Below are 17,799 nucleotides of genomic sequence, written 5' to 3' on the forward strand. Positions count from 1 at the left end.
GAATCATCAAGTCTCAGAACAGATATAACATATTTTGGGGTCTCAGGAGTACTATACAATCACATTCAGTAAAGAGAAAAGGAAAGGCCATTTCACATCGCATTATTGTCAGTTACTATGTAACTGCATTTTTTATCCATTGTTTTCTTATTACTACTGTAAAATTCTTCTCCTGCTTAGCCACTTATTTAAGTAAGAAACACATTTATCACTGAATCAGGATCGATTACTTGACTGAATGGACAGCAGTTTTAAAAACATAATAGCGACATGCAGCTCTTTGCAGAAATGAAAACTAATTAACAACTGTCTTTCAAACTGATGTTCATGAGAGCACTTGGTGACGGTCATTTTATAAAAAGATTATAAACTTCTTTCACTTTCCTTCCGAGTGCCAGATACATGATATGCCCAGGCAGAGATATACGGTTTATGGGCACTTTAGCTATCAGGAACATTGACCTCTGCTCTCACAAGTCCCTCAAATGTATCATCAGCGCTCTCAATGAGACTGTAAATGTTGTGTTGCAAAACGTCCTCCCATCCCTGCAGGATCCCGGGCCCAGTACAAACCTTGTCTCAGCCCTGGTGCGATGACGATGTGGACCCTGAAATCGGTCCGGCAGTGAGGGCCACAGCTTCTGAAATTGTAGATGTATTTGTTAGTTAAACAAGTCGACCACATTCTGTGCTGTTTGCTTCTGCGATCTAAGAGAGCAAGAGAGAGAGATGGTGATCTATAATTCAAATAAACAGGAAGAGGATTATCACTCATAAGCTGCATAAGAACTTCAGTGGAGAACGTTGGCTTTGCAGAGACCATAAATAAACAAGGTCTCTACAAAGAGAAGGATCTACTCGTTCTGGTGTTAGCTTGCCTGAGCTTAAAAAGTATGTTATTGTTGCTCTAACTATGTTCTCCCTTACTGTGTTGTCCCAGTAGCCCACTGTAGCAGAGCCAAGGCCTTTGTTTAGCTAATGTCCTGTGGTGGCTTCTGATTGGTCTAAATGACCTGTGACACCTCATTAGCTCCTCAAGTTGGCCTCTCTGCATCATATTATTAATGGCGACATTGAAAACAGAAGCCATATTAAGCACCTCACACTTAATGGTGCTGGTTTTGATTAACATCACCAACACTAAAATGGCAGTGAGGTTAATGGGAATTTTGAACAGGACCCCTAATCCACACACAAGATATAAGTATGCAGGCTTACACACAAAACTACACACACATTAACATCTTCCCTATCTTGGTTGATATCATCTTACCAGGGATTTGGGTGGTTATCATAGTGAACATGAAAAATAAGACTGAACGGCCCAGGAAGCCTCCCCTGACTTGTCTATATGGAGCCTCATTAGGGACATTGATGGATGGGCTATTGCCACCACCAGGCTCTCCCAGAAAAGCTCTGGGTATTATTAGTGTTTGTGTGTTTATAAACTGACACTTAATTACAGGTGCAAAATCATACCACATACATTAATGACTTACGGCCCATTGAGTATAATGTAGCCTGGATATTGAAGAGAATGAAGAACTCGAAATTGCAGAGCTGTGACCAAGAATTGGTCAACGCTTGATGATTTAATACTCAAGTGACATAAGGAGAGACATAAGTAATGTGTATGGAGATTTATAAATTCTTTATAAGGTTTTACTACAGGAAACATACAATTTGAGGCAACCAAAATAAATAAAATTAAACCCTTTGCAAGTTGAAATACAGGAGAATTACATATGTAATAGTACGCATTTAGTGTTTTTATTTCTACTTGTGGGAAATTAAAATATTTCTCTTGTGTCTTCTTGTAAGAAGTTTTTAAATGACCTTTCAAAATCCAGACAAAATGGTTTACTGATAGATCAGTTTCCTTGGTTAAAAAACAAACAAACAAACAAACAAACAAACAAACAGTAAAAGAGCAGAAATCACAGTTTCACATAAAGTGAAATGCATGGTCACTATTTTATTTTCCCATTCACCAAGTAGCTGTTATTCTGCTTGAGTCCAGATACAAACAGGAGAACTCACTTCCCTTCCTCTTCGCACACACTACTGTAGTTGTGTATCGGATTTACAACTGATAGTTTACTTTTATACCAGAGGAGGTCATACGATATGATATTTTCTGTTTCCCAAAATGGCTTCAGGCAAGGGCCTAGACGTATAAAAACATACTCCTGACAGCGATACATTTCACGTGATGACACTACTCTGAAACAATCTCGATATTGCCTTTCCCTGTCATAAACAAAACCTGACCACAGTTCTGTTCACTGGTGTATGTGTATGTGTGTGTGTGTGTGTGTGTGTGTGTGTGATGTGAGATGAAAACTCTTATCCTCAGTGGTAGACGGAGTAAGTAGATGGGTGTACTCTGGGGAGAGCAGTGGGAATGGTTGTAAAATGCACAACTCCATGGTAACTGAAGGTGATGTGGCTCTGCTGAGAAAAGAAACAAAGCGAGAGAAAGGGCAGGAAGGAGTGAGGAAGGAGAGAAGGCTGAGAAAAGGAAGAAGGAAGGAAGAGTGAAAGAAGAAAGAAAGCGAGAGGAAGAAAGGCAAGCAGACACACAGAAAAGGATGGAACCGACATGGGGGAACTCTGGCAGGTGCTTCATCATCTGCTAAGGCATTGTCGGGCCGCCCGTAAACAGTCATTGGGCTTCTCGAGGGAGCAACCCTCTCCATAACTAGCACAGGTATAAATCTGCCTCTTAGCCACTAAATTAGACACATTCTTGAGAGAGTCTCACTCTGCAAGTGCTGGACAAACCTGAGGGAACCTCAGGGAAAAAGGAAGACAAAAAATGAAACTAATCCACCGAGAGTAGTAAAGGAGTTGCATAAATAAGGTATGGCCTGTGTGAATTTAACCAGATGGCCACTTTGATCCATATGAAAAATTGTTAATGTTTTCTTACGCAAAGCTGTTATGAATAGTTTCTTTACACTGAGCAAGAATTCATTTCCCAGCCATCTCAAAGAGCTGTCATTGCATCACGTGTAAAGGCCTGCCGTGGCTCAAAGCCGAGGGCCAAGTCTAAGGTCTGCGCTCTGTCACCTCGTCACACTGTTTATCCCTCATTATGACTCTGAAAACACAGACACACCCATGATTTTTTTTAGCACTTGCAGGGATTGGTGAAGGGAGGAAAGGCTGGGGTAAAATACACCAAGATCAGTGATCTAATATTCTGAGCATGTGTGTATACAGGTACCCATGTGTGTGTACATACAGTACGCACATACATACATTCTAAAAACAGGACAATATGTGGACTTCCACTAGATATTTTTATCTGTTGATAGGAAATTAATTAAAATTTCTATTTAAAAAACCCTAGTTATAAGAAAATGGACATACTGTTTTTATTCCTTAGATAAAAATACACACACACTTTTACACATTATATAGCCCAATGAAAAAGGCAAGTAAGTAAAAACAAATGGAAAAAGTGTACAAAAATGTTTTTTGATAAAGAAGAAAATAATTGTTTACATGGTGTATATTTACATGGCATATCTGCTGCTCTGACAACTTTTCTGAAGTCGGAAATCCCTGCAAACATGACACTGAAGTGCGCTGCTATGTGTTGTAACAGGATGGTAATCTTCTAAACACTCCATCTGTATTTGCTAAAACATTGCCTTACTCTCAACCTGTTTGCTTAAATGGCACTTTGCTTGCTCATGTTTTCAAAAAGGTATCCTGTGGGTCAAAGGAAGGAGAAAAGTAGGTTAATGTGCACGCATTTCTGTGACAGGTAATCAAAGGGTTTTATGAAAAAATGTGGACCGACAAACTGTCTTTACGATGAGGAGGAAGGAAAGAGGAAAGAGGAAGGAGGAAGTAAAGACAACCATCCTTCAGGTCTTCAACATGGACATGATAATGAGAACACTTTTTAAGCCTCTTACTTGACAAACATTATTTTATCATTCAAACTGACTTTTTTAGTGATAGCAGTATAAAAAGTAGATAAATAAAGTATATCTTCTTCTTCTTCTTAAGAGAAACTTATCTTCAATATTTAAAAAATGTGCAAAACTATTTTACCTATATTATACATGTAATACATGTAAGTAGCAATTTAAGTCTACGGTGGAATTTGTATACAGGAAACAATGGACTGTATTAATCCACGCTTGCAATCTCAGCTAAGGCTTTGTCAGTCCTCCAGTTGATCGCGACTATTTTACTAGTTCCCCTCTCAGAGAGTTTCTCTAAAATAAAATCCCCACAGGACTTTTTAACATTCTAATAAAAGATTTTACAGAGTGGTGTGAGTGTGAATTTTTGGGATGATGCCATGGGGAAAAAAAGGGGGTGAGCACAAGATTGTTAGTGAGGGACAGGAATAATAAAGGCAAGGTGGTGAGCATATTTTACTCATAAATCAAGAAGACATCACATCATACGATATGTTAAGTTTAAGGTTGGTTGAATCATGGTGAGTAATAACGATGCGGGAAATCAGATCAATGCACTCGCAGTAAGTTAATGCTGCGGTGCACTTCAGTCTAAACAAATATTATTAAAATAAGCAATCATGCTGATATGAAATTTCTAAACAAAGTTTAGAACTAGATTGATCGAAATAAAATGTTTTTCCACAAAGTGACATTTAAAATTCATATTTATTGTTATTTAAGAACGTTTCATTATATTTGGTTGATTGATCACTCAGACAATGCTGCATACTAAATCAACCAAGCCATAATCAACCTTTGATACAATAAGCCAAGTGCTGACAGAAATAATCCACTGGCCACCTTCTTAATGAATAATTGATGCCCATCTTAACAGGCTAATGAATGAATGTGGTTTGGGTTTGAGTGATAGCCCTCTCGTTGGAGAGCTATCCCAGGAGGGACGGGGCACTGGAGACGGAGGTGCCATCTTCTATAACCTGTATAATTGGTCATTTGACATGAGTGACTTGACTGTGTGTGTGTCCGTGCGCTGCCAGTGAAGACTGACCCTTTTACCCTATTGTTTATTAGCACTGTTCGGGGTTATCACACCAATTAGGGCTGGAATAACAGTGATCAGGAAAGGAAAACAAAAAGTACAAAAATGCATACTATTAAGCATGATGGAGGATCAGCTCAGTGATAAGAGAGTACTCTTTTGACCTTACTAAAAATATTCTAAAAAGAATAAATAATCGAGGAGTAATTATAGAATGGGATAAAAAAAACACAGATCCAAAAAGGTTTTTGTTTCATAAAAGTGCATGTTGTGTATCTCTCTAAAACAAAATAGTGTGGGGAGGTGACAAGGCTCCAAAGCTGCTCCCTGTGTGCATTTGTGTTGGGCTTGTCCAAACAATCATACTTACATTTTAGCACTATTATGCGCACACCCTTTTTCCACAGGTCTGATAACATTCTCGCTGCAGTTTCGGTGTGACACTCTGGCTAAACAATACCTTATTGACACGAGCTCTGGCCTCACAATAGCCACAAAACATCAGGGTTCCTGTTTTTGTTGACACAGTTTGAGCCCTCCATTGAAGGCAAAGCCACTGTGGACACAGCAACGCATAATCGGAGCTCTCTGTCATACAATACAACAAATCAACCCTTTAAATGTTTGAGCGTGATAAGGCAGAGAGAAGGCACACAGAGGGGGAGTGGGACAAAGACAGGGGGAAGTCAGGTGAATGGAAGAGTGGAAAGTTGAGGGAAATGGAGAGTAAAGAGAGACTGTGGAGTTGAGCACCACTAGGGGACAGTAGTAAGTCATGGACGGCAGCAGGAGCAGTGCGCGTGTGTGTGTGTTAGTGTATGCATGTGAGTGTGTGCGGCAAACAGGGAACAAAAGACTTTCTTTGTTGCAATCCCAGATAATAAAAGAATTCAGAAATAGCTACTTGACTGCTTTAGAAAAGATCTTGACAACGCGTTGGCCCATAATGCACAGGAACAGCTCCAGATTTACATAATCATATGTAATATAAACCACTACGAGGCTCCGCAGCCAACAAACAAACTGACTGGGGAGAGGGTGACAGAGGGAGAGGGATCCGCTTTCCCCTATGGGCTTTATATACTTACTAAAAGTACATTTTGCTTCATCTGCTCACAACAAAAGGACAACGTTTGCAAATTTTGCAGGCTTGTGTGCTTATGATTCCACGGAATACAAGCTTCTCAGGTATACACCTAAATATACGTCAAGCACAGAATGAGAAGAACCAATTTTAAGCAGTATTTTTTTATTTACCATAAAAATGATTTATAGCTTTAATTATTGAAGTTTCCTAAAGAAACAACCATACAAATTAATGCTAATTCCACAGTGACAACAGTTAAAATAGCAGACATTATATCTGGTATTAAAAAGGAAGCCTGTGTGTTAATGAGACACAAAAATACAGGGACCTTTTCTTTGACCACAGATCAAGATGAATGGCCAGAGGATTTCATGCTGTTACTTGAGGCATTTCTACTTATATCTGTTCTCTTTGTGTTGCACGTTAAAAAGGGTCATTTGTTTGGTAACTAGTTAAACCAGAGAAGTTAACACCTCCACGTACCTCTGACGTTACATATAACTGTCACGAGGGAGCCAGTGTTTTTTTGCTATGGTAACCGAGGACGTATATTCAAAACATGCTGCCTCCTCCCCCTCCTCCTCCTCCTCCTCCTCCAGCAATTAAAAGCAGAACAATAACAAAATTCACCAATGACAGCAGCGTCTGTACAGTAGTTATGCCCTTCGTTAGTTTCACAATGCTTCCTCATGAATTAGTTAAGTCTGTTAATTGCACATTTATTACACTCAAGGCCACAGAGAGATACACTAAATGGCTCCGGAATAAAATAACACTTGAGCATGTATAGTAATCATGAAAAATAAATTAAGCTTTTAGATTTTACAGCTTAACCTCGTGCGTGGCAAAAATAAGTCTTGCAAATTCTATTTACTTAAATGGAAAATCCAATCATTTTATGAGGGAAAAAAAGGGAAAAATTCCCAGCTACCACTTTTCACTTTAGTCAAAATGTTGTAGTCAAAATGTTTGCCTGATGAGCAAGACTGAGTGAAAACTCATAGATTAATAAATAAAATAAAATTTTAACAACTTTATTTTCAAGGGGAAGGGTTATGCATGCCTAATTATTCCAATATTTACATTAATCTAAAGTGCTTCCAAAACAACAACGATCATATTTATTCAGAGACATGAAAATAAGGCAAATATCAAAATCATCCACCAGCATAATCTCTTTGTGTTTACACTTTCTCATCGCCTTTTCTGATCTCCGGCGTGTTTCACTATGGAGTGACGTTTGAGTGACACTGTGCCGGCTGTCACAGCCATGTGCTGAGGTTCCCTCTCATTTCCAGCGCCAACAATAATAATGACTATTCTAGTGCTAGCCCCACTATTTGTGTTATTGTTGTGGGGTGTCAGACACGGGCCCTGTTTGCTATGCTATCAGCAGGAGTGTACAAATACAAACACATTTGCCTGAGTTATTGACCTTTATCTCCCCACTTTCTTGACAGCCTTCTTCAGTTATTGACAATACAAACACATGGGACGACGCATAACCTTTCATTTACAGAGCACTCTCGCTCTCTTTTTGTCTCTTTCCCTCTCCCATGCTCGTTCTCTCTCTCAGTTTGTGTCTCTCTGCTCTTGCAATTTGTTTAAATAAAATGGGACAGACAATGGTACTGCTCATTTCTGCCATTTTTCTTTCACTCCAAATTTCAGAGGATAATATCATTAGACCAATACAATGGCTGCTATTCAGCCTTAGATACACAGATATTTCAAGTATTCAATATAGTTTTGACATGCTGACATTAGGGGAGAGTGTTGTTTCCCTATTTGTTTGCTTACAATGTCGATTCCATCATAAATCTTACATTCGTAAGGCAAGATGTTTGTCTTTATGATGTTCAAATTACCAGAGAAATGTATACATGATCAGTGCAATCTAAACGCAAATAATCAGCAAAAGATGCGCAAATAAAAATCATTTTGAAAAACGAACAAATTGCTACAGTTGAAAACTAAATATTTAGTTAATTTGTAGCATTTACATGTTTAAATAGATAGAAAAGTATATAGAGAGTTGTTTTATTTATGCATAATGAGGAACAACATAATTATTCTGAAAACTGGACTGAATCCATAAAACCATAATAAACAGAATAATTTACTGCATCTCAATTCCGAGTTGAATAACAATGGTCATAAAAACCACTAGTATTCCACTAATGATTCTCCTCCAGGATTTATTGTGTTTTTCAATGTGTGTCCTCTTGCATTTCAGCGTGAAAAATAGCATACATAAAATACGGGTGTCCCCACCAGTCAGCCCCTCTGCAGGTACTTCAGAGCCCCAAAATTAAATTTTAAACAATCCAGACCAGTGTTTGGTGACCATGGTTAATCATCAAGAAACAAAGACATCAAACAATATTTGATAATGAGAAAAATGCCTCCAGGATATTAGGGGATAGAGGGAGAGCACAGCGTGAGCCTCGGCAGCAGAGCTAGGTAAAGAGGCCAGACCAGACACAAGCCGCATTCACATGTCTGTGTGTGGTGATGGTGGGTGTCTGCATACAACCCCCCCCCCCCCCCCCACACCCCCCACACACATGCATGCATATGTGCACCAACTTCTATCTCATGCACACACACTCATACATGTATGTACACACAGAGACAAACACATCTTATGGAGGTAAAAAGCCATTAAAACATTCTCTTTTTTAAAGTTCATGATGAGATAATTAGAATTCAGTGTATGAAGCCAGTGGTGATATTACAGCTTTGTGAAATTCTACTACATTTTGAACTTCACTGCATCACGCCTCAACCCAATTATCTGCAGTTAAAATGGCTTAGTGAGGCTCCAAACTGTGACTGACAAAAAAAATACAGACAAACCAAAAAAAGTTTTCTTTATAGATAAGTGATTATTTTCACTACATTTTCTAAAAGGCTAAAATGCTAGACTACTATCTGATGTATCATTGAAACCCAGTATTATAACAATTGGCTTATATTAATATATTATATATAAGTGTATTCATATACTACAAAATTAACAATTTTAAGTATTTCAAAAACACAAAATTCTTTAAACAAAATCTTACATTTGTACTTTCAGTAATAAATGGAATGGAATGGTTTCATTTTTCATCAGGCCAGTGTAATTAGTGCTAACTAAAATAAGAAGTTGGGCAGACAGGGGGAAGGAGGGAGGGGAAGGAGTGTTGGGTAATGAGGAGAAAATGTTTTTTTCCTCTTCCTCTGTCATACTATTATTGGGTTAGCCTTGATTGACGCAGTGTTAACGGTCTGGCCAAATCGAGGCAGATCCAGCAACCTAGTCCGAGCGGCAGCATGTGCAGCCACCTCGGACATGCAAATTGCACCCAGGCAACCCGTTGACTATGATTAATGAGCCTGGGCTGCAGTCTTTGTTTCCGCGTGCAGCCATTTAGAGTGAAATACAATCCCAAAATATTATCAATCCCCTATTAATCCAGTAAATTTGTTCACATCCCACGTGTTATTTTGAGCAATTTACAGCCAAATGTGTGTGTATGTTATGGGGGTGAGCACAATTGCATTTAATTACATGTCCTCTAATTAAATTCATTAAAGGATAATAAAATAAATGGAAGAAACAGCTTTGAAAGCTAGGGTGAAACACATGTGTCTTGTCTTCCGTGATGTAAAATATGGATGTGGGATTTTCAGGGGCAGTCATGCTGTTCAGGGGGGAATGCATGAATACGATACCTTGCTAATACTACAGGCATTTCCTGGTTATGGCTTGCCTCATGTTTAAACTGTGAATTTTAGAGCTGAGATCCCAGACTCCCTGAAGATTGGAGAGCAATTCTGTGGTGCAGAGAAGTGAAGTCACTGACTTCACAAATGGAAAAAAAAGAAACATTATGACAGTCATGCTGACAATCTGGTGCTACAAAATGCGCTCTCTGTATAGTGAGTAATATCAATGGATATGGTAAAGAGGGACTAATGTGCAAGACATGGGAGGACTTGCAATTTCCTTAAACCGTGTGATGAGTAAAGGAAATTACACAACCTCACAAATCTTAGATTCATCGACTGAAGATGCTGTCGATAAAAAAACAATTTCTCAAGCACACACACGTTTTCTCTGCTGCACAGCCAGACACTTTCCCTCTGCTGCAAGCACAATGTAAATGTTTTCCAGGCATTAAGGTATATAAGTGCCATTAGTGGCACAGTGTTTAGCACTACAATGGTGTGCCGAGAGCAGCGGAGCAGAGATCAGTGCAGCATCTCCTGGATATCAGAGGGAGACATCCTTTGTAAATTCATCTCCCACTGTGAGCAGGCTTCACAGCTGGTTAACGGCACTGTGTGTACCACTGCCCTGTTTACATGCAGCCTCCAAAGCACTCGTCTTTCCCCCTGCATCCTTTCCCTGTATCCCTCCATCGCCTTGCTCGCTCTCTCCTTCAGCTCTCATCACAGCTCACTGTGGCTCTCATAGCCATCGAAGATGCGTACAAACGGATTCAATGCAAGGGTGTGTGTGCGCAAACAAGAGTACATACACACACTTACAGACACACAACAAAATCTCTGATCCCCTCGCTTTTGGGGCCATTACAGTACGCTGCCTTCCAACCCCTTCTCTGATTTTTATCTTTTTATACCATCACATTACACTGATCCTTTTATACCTATTACACACGCGGCTCCACCAAAACCCCTGATCCTCTGATACCTAGATGAGTAAACTGCTCCTCCTGCCCCTGACCTCAGCCCTTTGTAGCAATCAGACCAGACTTCCTCTGAGGCCCTGATCTTATCTGGCCATACCAATCCCACTACACAGCTCCCTTTTGTAGCCACCACAGAGCACTGAGCCCTTTCAGACCCGGGGACTGTGCCGGTGAACACACAGCCCCAGACCTCAGCTCATCGCAGACATCATACTACACTGCCCAACAACAATGAGCTCCATTTTCTGATGCACCACAGGTCAGATAGCGCCTTTCTGCTCACCAATGCATTGTTCACCCACAACGGAGGACACCATGTTGTTGTCAAAAGAATTCACCATTGAACTATTTGATATTGTCACAGACCTGGTAACACAAATGCCAATTTGAGCTGAGATTTTTGCATTTTCAATTTTAAGGCAAATTATTTGAGATGATAATTATGTTGTTTTATTTTAGCACAATAAAAAAAAATACACAATGTGAAACTCACCATAAATGTCTTTGAGACTTCCCTGCAACTGTAAAGGGAGAAGGTTAAAGAGAAAATCTATTAGGGTAGGCAGAGGTTTAGCACTGTTCAGAGACTAATTACACAACAATGCCATTGTAAAATTATATTGATCTCAAGGGATGTATTTGACAAATTAGGTCTTAAAGATTTTAGTCCTATCTCAGTGTTGTCTAAAATCAACACTGCAGAACATGAAGCAATCATATGGTTCAGTAGGAATTAGAAAAACTAAATAAATCACTAATTGTCAATAACTATTGACAATTTTTCCTTAAATATCTGTTTTTATTTATAACTAGCTATTTCTACTGAAATGCAAGCAGTATGGAGTTAAACATGTTACAACTGTTGGCAGAGCAAACATTTATCCCATAAATTCAACATTATTCTTTAACACATCTCCCATGTCTTTTCTACCACAGTACATCATCATCCTTGGACTTATTAACATATTTCTGCTGGGGGCACTTAAAGCACTACCTCCACTGGCGAGGTGAAAGGTGTTGATGAGGGGGGCCGATGGTTGGGGATGGCCAACAAAAATTCCTGCAGGTTGTAGGAAATAATTAAGAGCCCAGACCAATACTCTCTCAGGGGGACAGAATTCCTGTCTACACCCCTGAATAAACCACTGCAAATGTGAAAGAATACAGTATATACACATTAGTGATGTATGTGTCACTGCAGTGGAATTTGGTGAATGTTATGTCTCCTTTACAGTAAACTAATCACTGCACTTATAACTTTATCAGCAAGATGTTGTATTTTGGAGATGTAATATAATAAAGTCAAAAAAGTGATAATGTTTTTTTGAGTTTGTTTAAACAGTTCCTTCCTGTTACGATTTGCAATTGTTTCAATTTCAAGTTGATTACATTTTAAGAAATAAGCAGAATTAAAAAGAGCGTGAGCCACTGAAGGTGTGGAAAGCTCCTGAAAACCAGAGGAACACATATCAGGCTTTGCTAGTTAATCATTACAGTTCATTTAAAATTTCTGTCTTAACCCTTCGTCTCAAGTTGCATTCAAGTGTAGGCTGTACTAAACAGTGCACATAAAAATGTGACCATGATCAAAGCAAAAGAGCATGTCTTTTGGGGAGAGCAAAGCAGACTGTAGGCGGCCAATTTTGAGTCTTTTGAAATCATTGAGTGTAATAATACATGCGAGCACAAAACCAATACCCTCGTTAAAAAAAATAATTGATACATAAATTGTACTGGGTAGTTGTAAATATACTGTACTTTACATACACATTCAGAAAGGCGCTCCCTTTTTTCTCCTCCTGTGTCTCTATTTCTCTGTCACTCTCTCTCCCTCTCTAAAACGCAACTTTCACCGTCCGTACAGTTGAATCATTTTAACTTTCTGTCGGACTTTAGAGTCGTCAACGGGCGTTGCAGGAGAGATTCATTTCAAGTAACTGCCTTTGTATCGCATTGCACGAGAATCCAGTGACGCCTCGGAGATGTGCAGTGACCGAGTAGCAGCACGTCTTAGCTGGACACCGCCTTCGTGCTGCTGAGCAACCAATCACGTGCTGGTATACTCAGCTCCATGGATGGATTGACCAATCAACGCGCTGCTCAGACAAAAGTCATCTGTTCAACTTCCTAGCGGGAAGCTGCTATCTGGAACTGTCCTACGGACAGCAAGATCAATGGTAAACAACCTTGAAACATGTTATTTTTATTATTATTGTTCTACCGTCATATTTGACAGTGTATTGCATACAGTAGTCACTCAGTTATCCTTCGAAGGTGAGACAAAATGTATTATTTTGTCATATGCGTTTAGGGTGCAGCGATAACATAAAGCTAAATTTGGTTAGCAATGCAGGTAACGTTTACAGCTGTTTTTGACAGCTGTCAGATCAGATTGCTACAGGAGCATCCGTTAATCAAACTCTCACGTTGTGCTTGTTCAGATAGATACATCAGCTAAACAGAGGAAGATGAAACTATCCCGAGCTGAATATAAAGAGATAGCAAGATGGACTGAACAGCTGAGACCCACCCGTCAGTGTATGAAGATGCTGAAGGAAAGATTTCCAAAGTAAGTGCTTACACTCTGGAGTTTTTTTAATATTGTGAGCTTCCTTACTTGTGCGTTATATTGTCTGTAGCTACTGTAGGTGTGTTTATGTATGACAGATGGTAAAAACTCCATACTGCTGTGCATAACCATCTGTTACCATGCTTTGTACATCGCTAATCAATGATTAAAAACCCTAAATGCACCAAACTAAATGTGTTTAGATAATAATTTATATACATGAGAGCAAGTTAAGGTAAATCCAGTGACGTTATCATCTGCCTATCTATCAACTCTCCATAGCAGAATCATTTATCCCTGTGCCGCCTTTTATCTCATTTTATTAGATATTTATAAGCCCCATTTAATTCACTTCTTATAATCACTAATTAATTCCACACAGGTTCCTGTATGGGCTTCTACCACAGCATTAGTCGGTGCTTTGCCACGCAGGGCCTGCACATCCAGAAATCGAAGAGAGAGGTTAATGGTTGTGTTTGCCTTTCTCCTTGACACTGAAGGCCCTCACTTTATTGAACGTAACATGTGTAATCCCCCAAGGCCACCAGGACACCATGGCTGATCCCGTCGAGGTCGCTTACAAAGTCGTATGTATCTGGAGCTTCCTACTTCCATTGTGCCCTAATCACCAATCTAGAAGAAGGTATTAGGTCCCCAAAGGGGACACAGCGGAGCTTGAGCTTGCCTTTGTTCTGATTGTCAGCATTTTACAGAATATGTCATGCGTAAAAGTTCATCGAATATCCTGTATGTTTAGACACCAACACTAGGAGGTTCTTCTCATGTTTATTTTGAGTTTCCTTAATCCCTTTGGTTTCCTAATCCAAACTGTCTTTAACAAACAGTGCAAATGCCAGTTTTTCAAAAAGCGGTACTGGTGGGTGTAATAATTAAAGGAAAACACCGGACCGTTTTCATTTCAATAATTCTGCACAATCTCTCTCTCCCGGAGGTGCTGGCTCTTTTGTTTAGTCTTGCTGGTTATTGTTATTATTTCATTTGCCACAACCAATCTTGGGGAGGCCCTTGCTCTTTAAAATCCCTGAGTCTCGTCACCAGGCCTGACAGACAGGCACGGCAGCAGTGTTTTCACAGCCTGCAAAATTATTCTGGTTGTCCAATCAGCTGAGCTGGGCTCTGGAGGGTTAGTGATTGGACTGGCAGGAAATCAGGCTCTTAAGACATAACATATCGACTAGGCCATCCATCATCTCTTAGCATGCGCTCAGGCACGGCAGTCAGCCACCCCCACCCCACACCCCTCCTGTCCCCTCGGACTGTGTGGGAGCCCTGCCACTGCGTAAATATTGGCCAGGCTGGGGCTGGCAGGGGAGGGGGGTTAGGGGTTTGTTGTGGACAAGCCTGCACTGAGGAGGTGGGCATAAGATTGGTTGAGTTATAATAGCCAGAGAAACAGAAAAGACAGGTATCTGCTGGATATCGAATAATTTCACATTACACCGGGTGATTCATGAGTTGTCTACCAGAGTCATGGTGGAGGCTGTGGTAGTTTTTTGAGCGGCATGTGCGATAGTTTTGTTTCAGAGGACGCAGCTATTGTTTTGCTAAGTGATCATTTTATCACATGGAAAAATTGTGTCTTATATTTTTATGCTAACGTACCTGTCCCATCTATATATGGGAATGTTTGCCAGGAAATACACGCTCACAGTAATTAGTTGCAAGGGGTGGGCTATAATTCAGTGGGCTATAATTCTGTATTATCCGTTATTGACTTTAAGTGAAATCATTTTGTGATGATATCATGGTACCGTGTTATCATTTTATTAAATTTTGCCAGCTAAATTAATGTTCATGTGTGAATTATAATAAAAAAGTAATTCTGAAAGAAAGTGTTATTACATATGCAAAGACTTGTCTATAATGCAAAACAGTGCACCACATATTTTATTTTTATACTTGCAATTTTCCATATTTTGATTATAGAAAAATCGCCCCGTTTTTTGTTGGAGTTAAACATTAGAGTTGAGTCCCAATGGTCAATAGGAATAGCTATTATCCTCAAATCTCTGTATGCTGTATTGAGTTCAGAACCATTTCATAATCATTGCTTTTAATTGGAGACTTAAAGGGAGGAAAATTTAAACTTTGAACACAATGATTGTTATAGGCCATTTCAAGGTAATTTCCACGGGACGTCTGTCAGTCTTTCTGTTGTACTATGAATATGGGTAGTGGGAGGAGAAAGGGAGTGTCCCATAGACAGACAGAAAGAGAGAGATTGCGATGTGGAGTCCCTCATCTGTAACGGCTGCATAACACAGATGTTGGGAGTCATCTGTCAGCCTGGCCTCTCTTGCCGGGCCCGAGCTGCTCTGGGGGGGAAAGAATTGGACACGGTGCTGTCACTTTTTACCCCCACTCACAATGGAGGGACATGCAAATATCAACCCCCATTCTTGCCCTCTCTTCCTTGCCCTCCTCTTAGCCAGCCGTGGTGTCCTGCCTAGTATCTGGGCCGCAGCAAGGGGGTGGGAGGGCTCATTGCAGGCCAGTGCGGGGGAAATGTGACATCAGCCCCTCACGTCCTTCTCTTGCCACATATTAGAATTGGAAATGATGGGCTGCTCTCTGAGGCCTTGCCTGGCTTCCCTTGGGTGTAGAGGGGACCCCGGTCCTTCCACCCTTTGTCCCCAGAGAGAGTCTGTTTAAGAAGGGCAAGAAAGAGAGGGAGGGAATGTGAGTCCTCTGTGTCCTTCTGTGCTATATTATGAATGAATTTGGATGTAATCATTGCCTCCCTCTTTAAAATGCCATTCGCCTCACTTCTCATATGGCTTTCACAGCCATGAAAGTAGGAGGGTGTGCAGAAAGGGGCAGATGCCCCTGTTTTGGAAAATGCTTAAAAAGTAAAGTGTGAAGCATCCCTCCCCTCTGAACACAGCCACTGCCTCTCTCTGTCTCTTTCTTTTACTCACACAAACACACATACACACGCAGCTCCCTGGTGAGGAGTCCCTGAACGTTTTTCGAAACGGGCCCTAATGTGCCGTTTTCATCAGCACTGAGGCGGGCTGCAATATGGTGCTGGGACTCGCTCTGGGAATATGAATGTTGATTAAGCATGCGTTCAGCCTTTTGAAATTCTGAAGAAGTGTCAGAATAATGGATGTTGAGCAAATGTCAAGCATTTGTTAATTTCTCTGTTATTTGGGGTTTATCTAGCATGATCTTTGGAAGGAAGGCGCAGGACGGGGTTGTTATGGCATGTGCCATTGATATGGTGATTTCTTGGCTACAGACACTTTGTTTTTGATGGTAATATCTAGGCTCAGGACGAAGCTTAGGGACTTGCTCATTGATTATTTATTGTGGCTGTACTGTTTATTCCTTTTTTTTACATGGTGGTTAAATCCAAGGATTTGGTAACAGGCACGGTGCATTAAACTGGCAAGCTTTTGATGCATTTGAACTTTATTGCTCAACTCCTCAGCAAAATCCGTGTAGTTTTGAAAATCTTTTTTTATAATTATTTTTATTTTTATAGTTTTGGGAACCCATTTACAGTTTTTTTTGTTCATGCCAAAAAATATTTAACTTTTAGAACTCTTACTATTATAGTTTCTTCTTAGCAAGATTCATCATTTTTCAGTTTCACAAGATTAGGAATCTAGCTTAGATAGTCAAATAACATTTTTGCAAATCAGAAAATGTATGTGCCTTCATCAAACTTCTTTGTTATTTACAGTAATCATCTGCATTGTTACATTGGCTCACTAACCAGAATATTCACATTATTATTTTCAGTTCAAAAACCTGCTATAGATCGCCTGGATCAAGGTTTAAAGAGGTAAACATATGCACATGTTGCAATGCAAAAGACAAACCACATACTCATACTGCAGTTTTAAATACATACAATTTATAAACAGTGCTGGTGCTAAATATCCCAGTTGGAGTTTTTCTAGATTTAATTATGATTTACACTATGGTCTCTGTGGAATCAACTGAGTTGCACTGTTGTAGCTCTTGTGAAGGTAGAATTCTACAGTGACTTTTGTAGCCTGGAAGTGGCAATGGCATTACCCAGAGACTAATCTAGAGCTAGAGCCTGTGGGGGCAGCACCAATGGCCTCTAGTGCACAGCCTCATACTTCTGGCTGCCCATATTGAACAAAACACAAACTGGCAGTTGGGGCTTAGGGGTACAACCCTTAAAGGCTGAGAAGCTGGCTAAATAATTCCACAGCTTTATGTGGTTAGATGTGCATTGGAAGGGTGAAGGGATGAATGAAGTGTAAGCAGAGAAGAGAAATGTGGAAAGAAGAGACACTGTGCTGAGTTTACAACTTCACGTCAAGCTAAGGAGTTCATGAATAATAGATGCAATCAATTACTTGATTAGGAGGCACAGGAATGACTACTTCCTCTTTATATCTTAGTGTTGTTGTCCAAGCACACACTATAGATTATAAACCTTTTTGGCTCATTGGGCTAAA

The 17,799-nt window shown here is 40.0% G+C and overlaps 1 protein-coding gene and 1 long non-coding RNA gene across 12 annotated transcripts in view; one reads left to right on the forward strand and one right to left on the reverse strand.

Moving 5' to 3' along the window:
* Positions 1–12,772, reverse strand: part of LOC123978691 — a 28,542-nt gene extending 15,770 nt beyond the window's left edge. For both annotated transcript variants that reach the window (XR_006827029.1, XR_006827028.1), the window contains exons 1-4: positions 12,538–12,772; positions 11,765–11,830; positions 11,264–11,291; positions 574–641 (exon numbers count right to left, since the gene is read on the reverse strand). This is a non-coding gene — a long non-coding RNA (uncharacterized LOC123978691). The remainder of the gene's footprint in view (positions 1–573; positions 642–11,263; positions 11,292–11,764; positions 11,831–12,537) is intronic.
* A 60-nt stretch (positions 12,773–12,832) lies between these two features.
* cdin1 (CDAN1 interacting nuclease 1) overlaps positions 12,833–17,799 on the forward strand; it is a 57,857-nt gene continuing 52,890 nt past the window's right edge. For 8 of the 10 annotated variants that reach the window (XM_046063354.1, XM_046063355.1, XM_046063364.1 and 5 more), the window contains exons 1-2: positions 12,833–12,947; positions 13,212–13,339. In XM_046063354.1, coding sequence (XP_045919310.1) covers positions 12,945–12,947; positions 13,212–13,339 — 131 coding nt within the window. In that variant the 5' untranslated portion in view covers positions 12,833–12,944. Of the gene's footprint in view, positions 12,948–12,981; positions 13,045–13,211; positions 13,340–17,799 lie in introns of those variants that run through there. The other 2 variants (XM_046063356.1, XM_046063357.1) reach the window with 2 other exon arrangements.

This window comes from Micropterus dolomieu, linkage group LG11 (assembly GCF_021292245.1).
Source record: "Micropterus dolomieu isolate WLL.071019.BEF.003 ecotype Adirondacks linkage group LG11, ASM2129224v1, whole genome shotgun sequence".
Lineage (NCBI taxonomy): Eukaryota > Metazoa > Chordata > Actinopteri > Centrarchiformes > Centrarchidae > Micropterus > Micropterus dolomieu.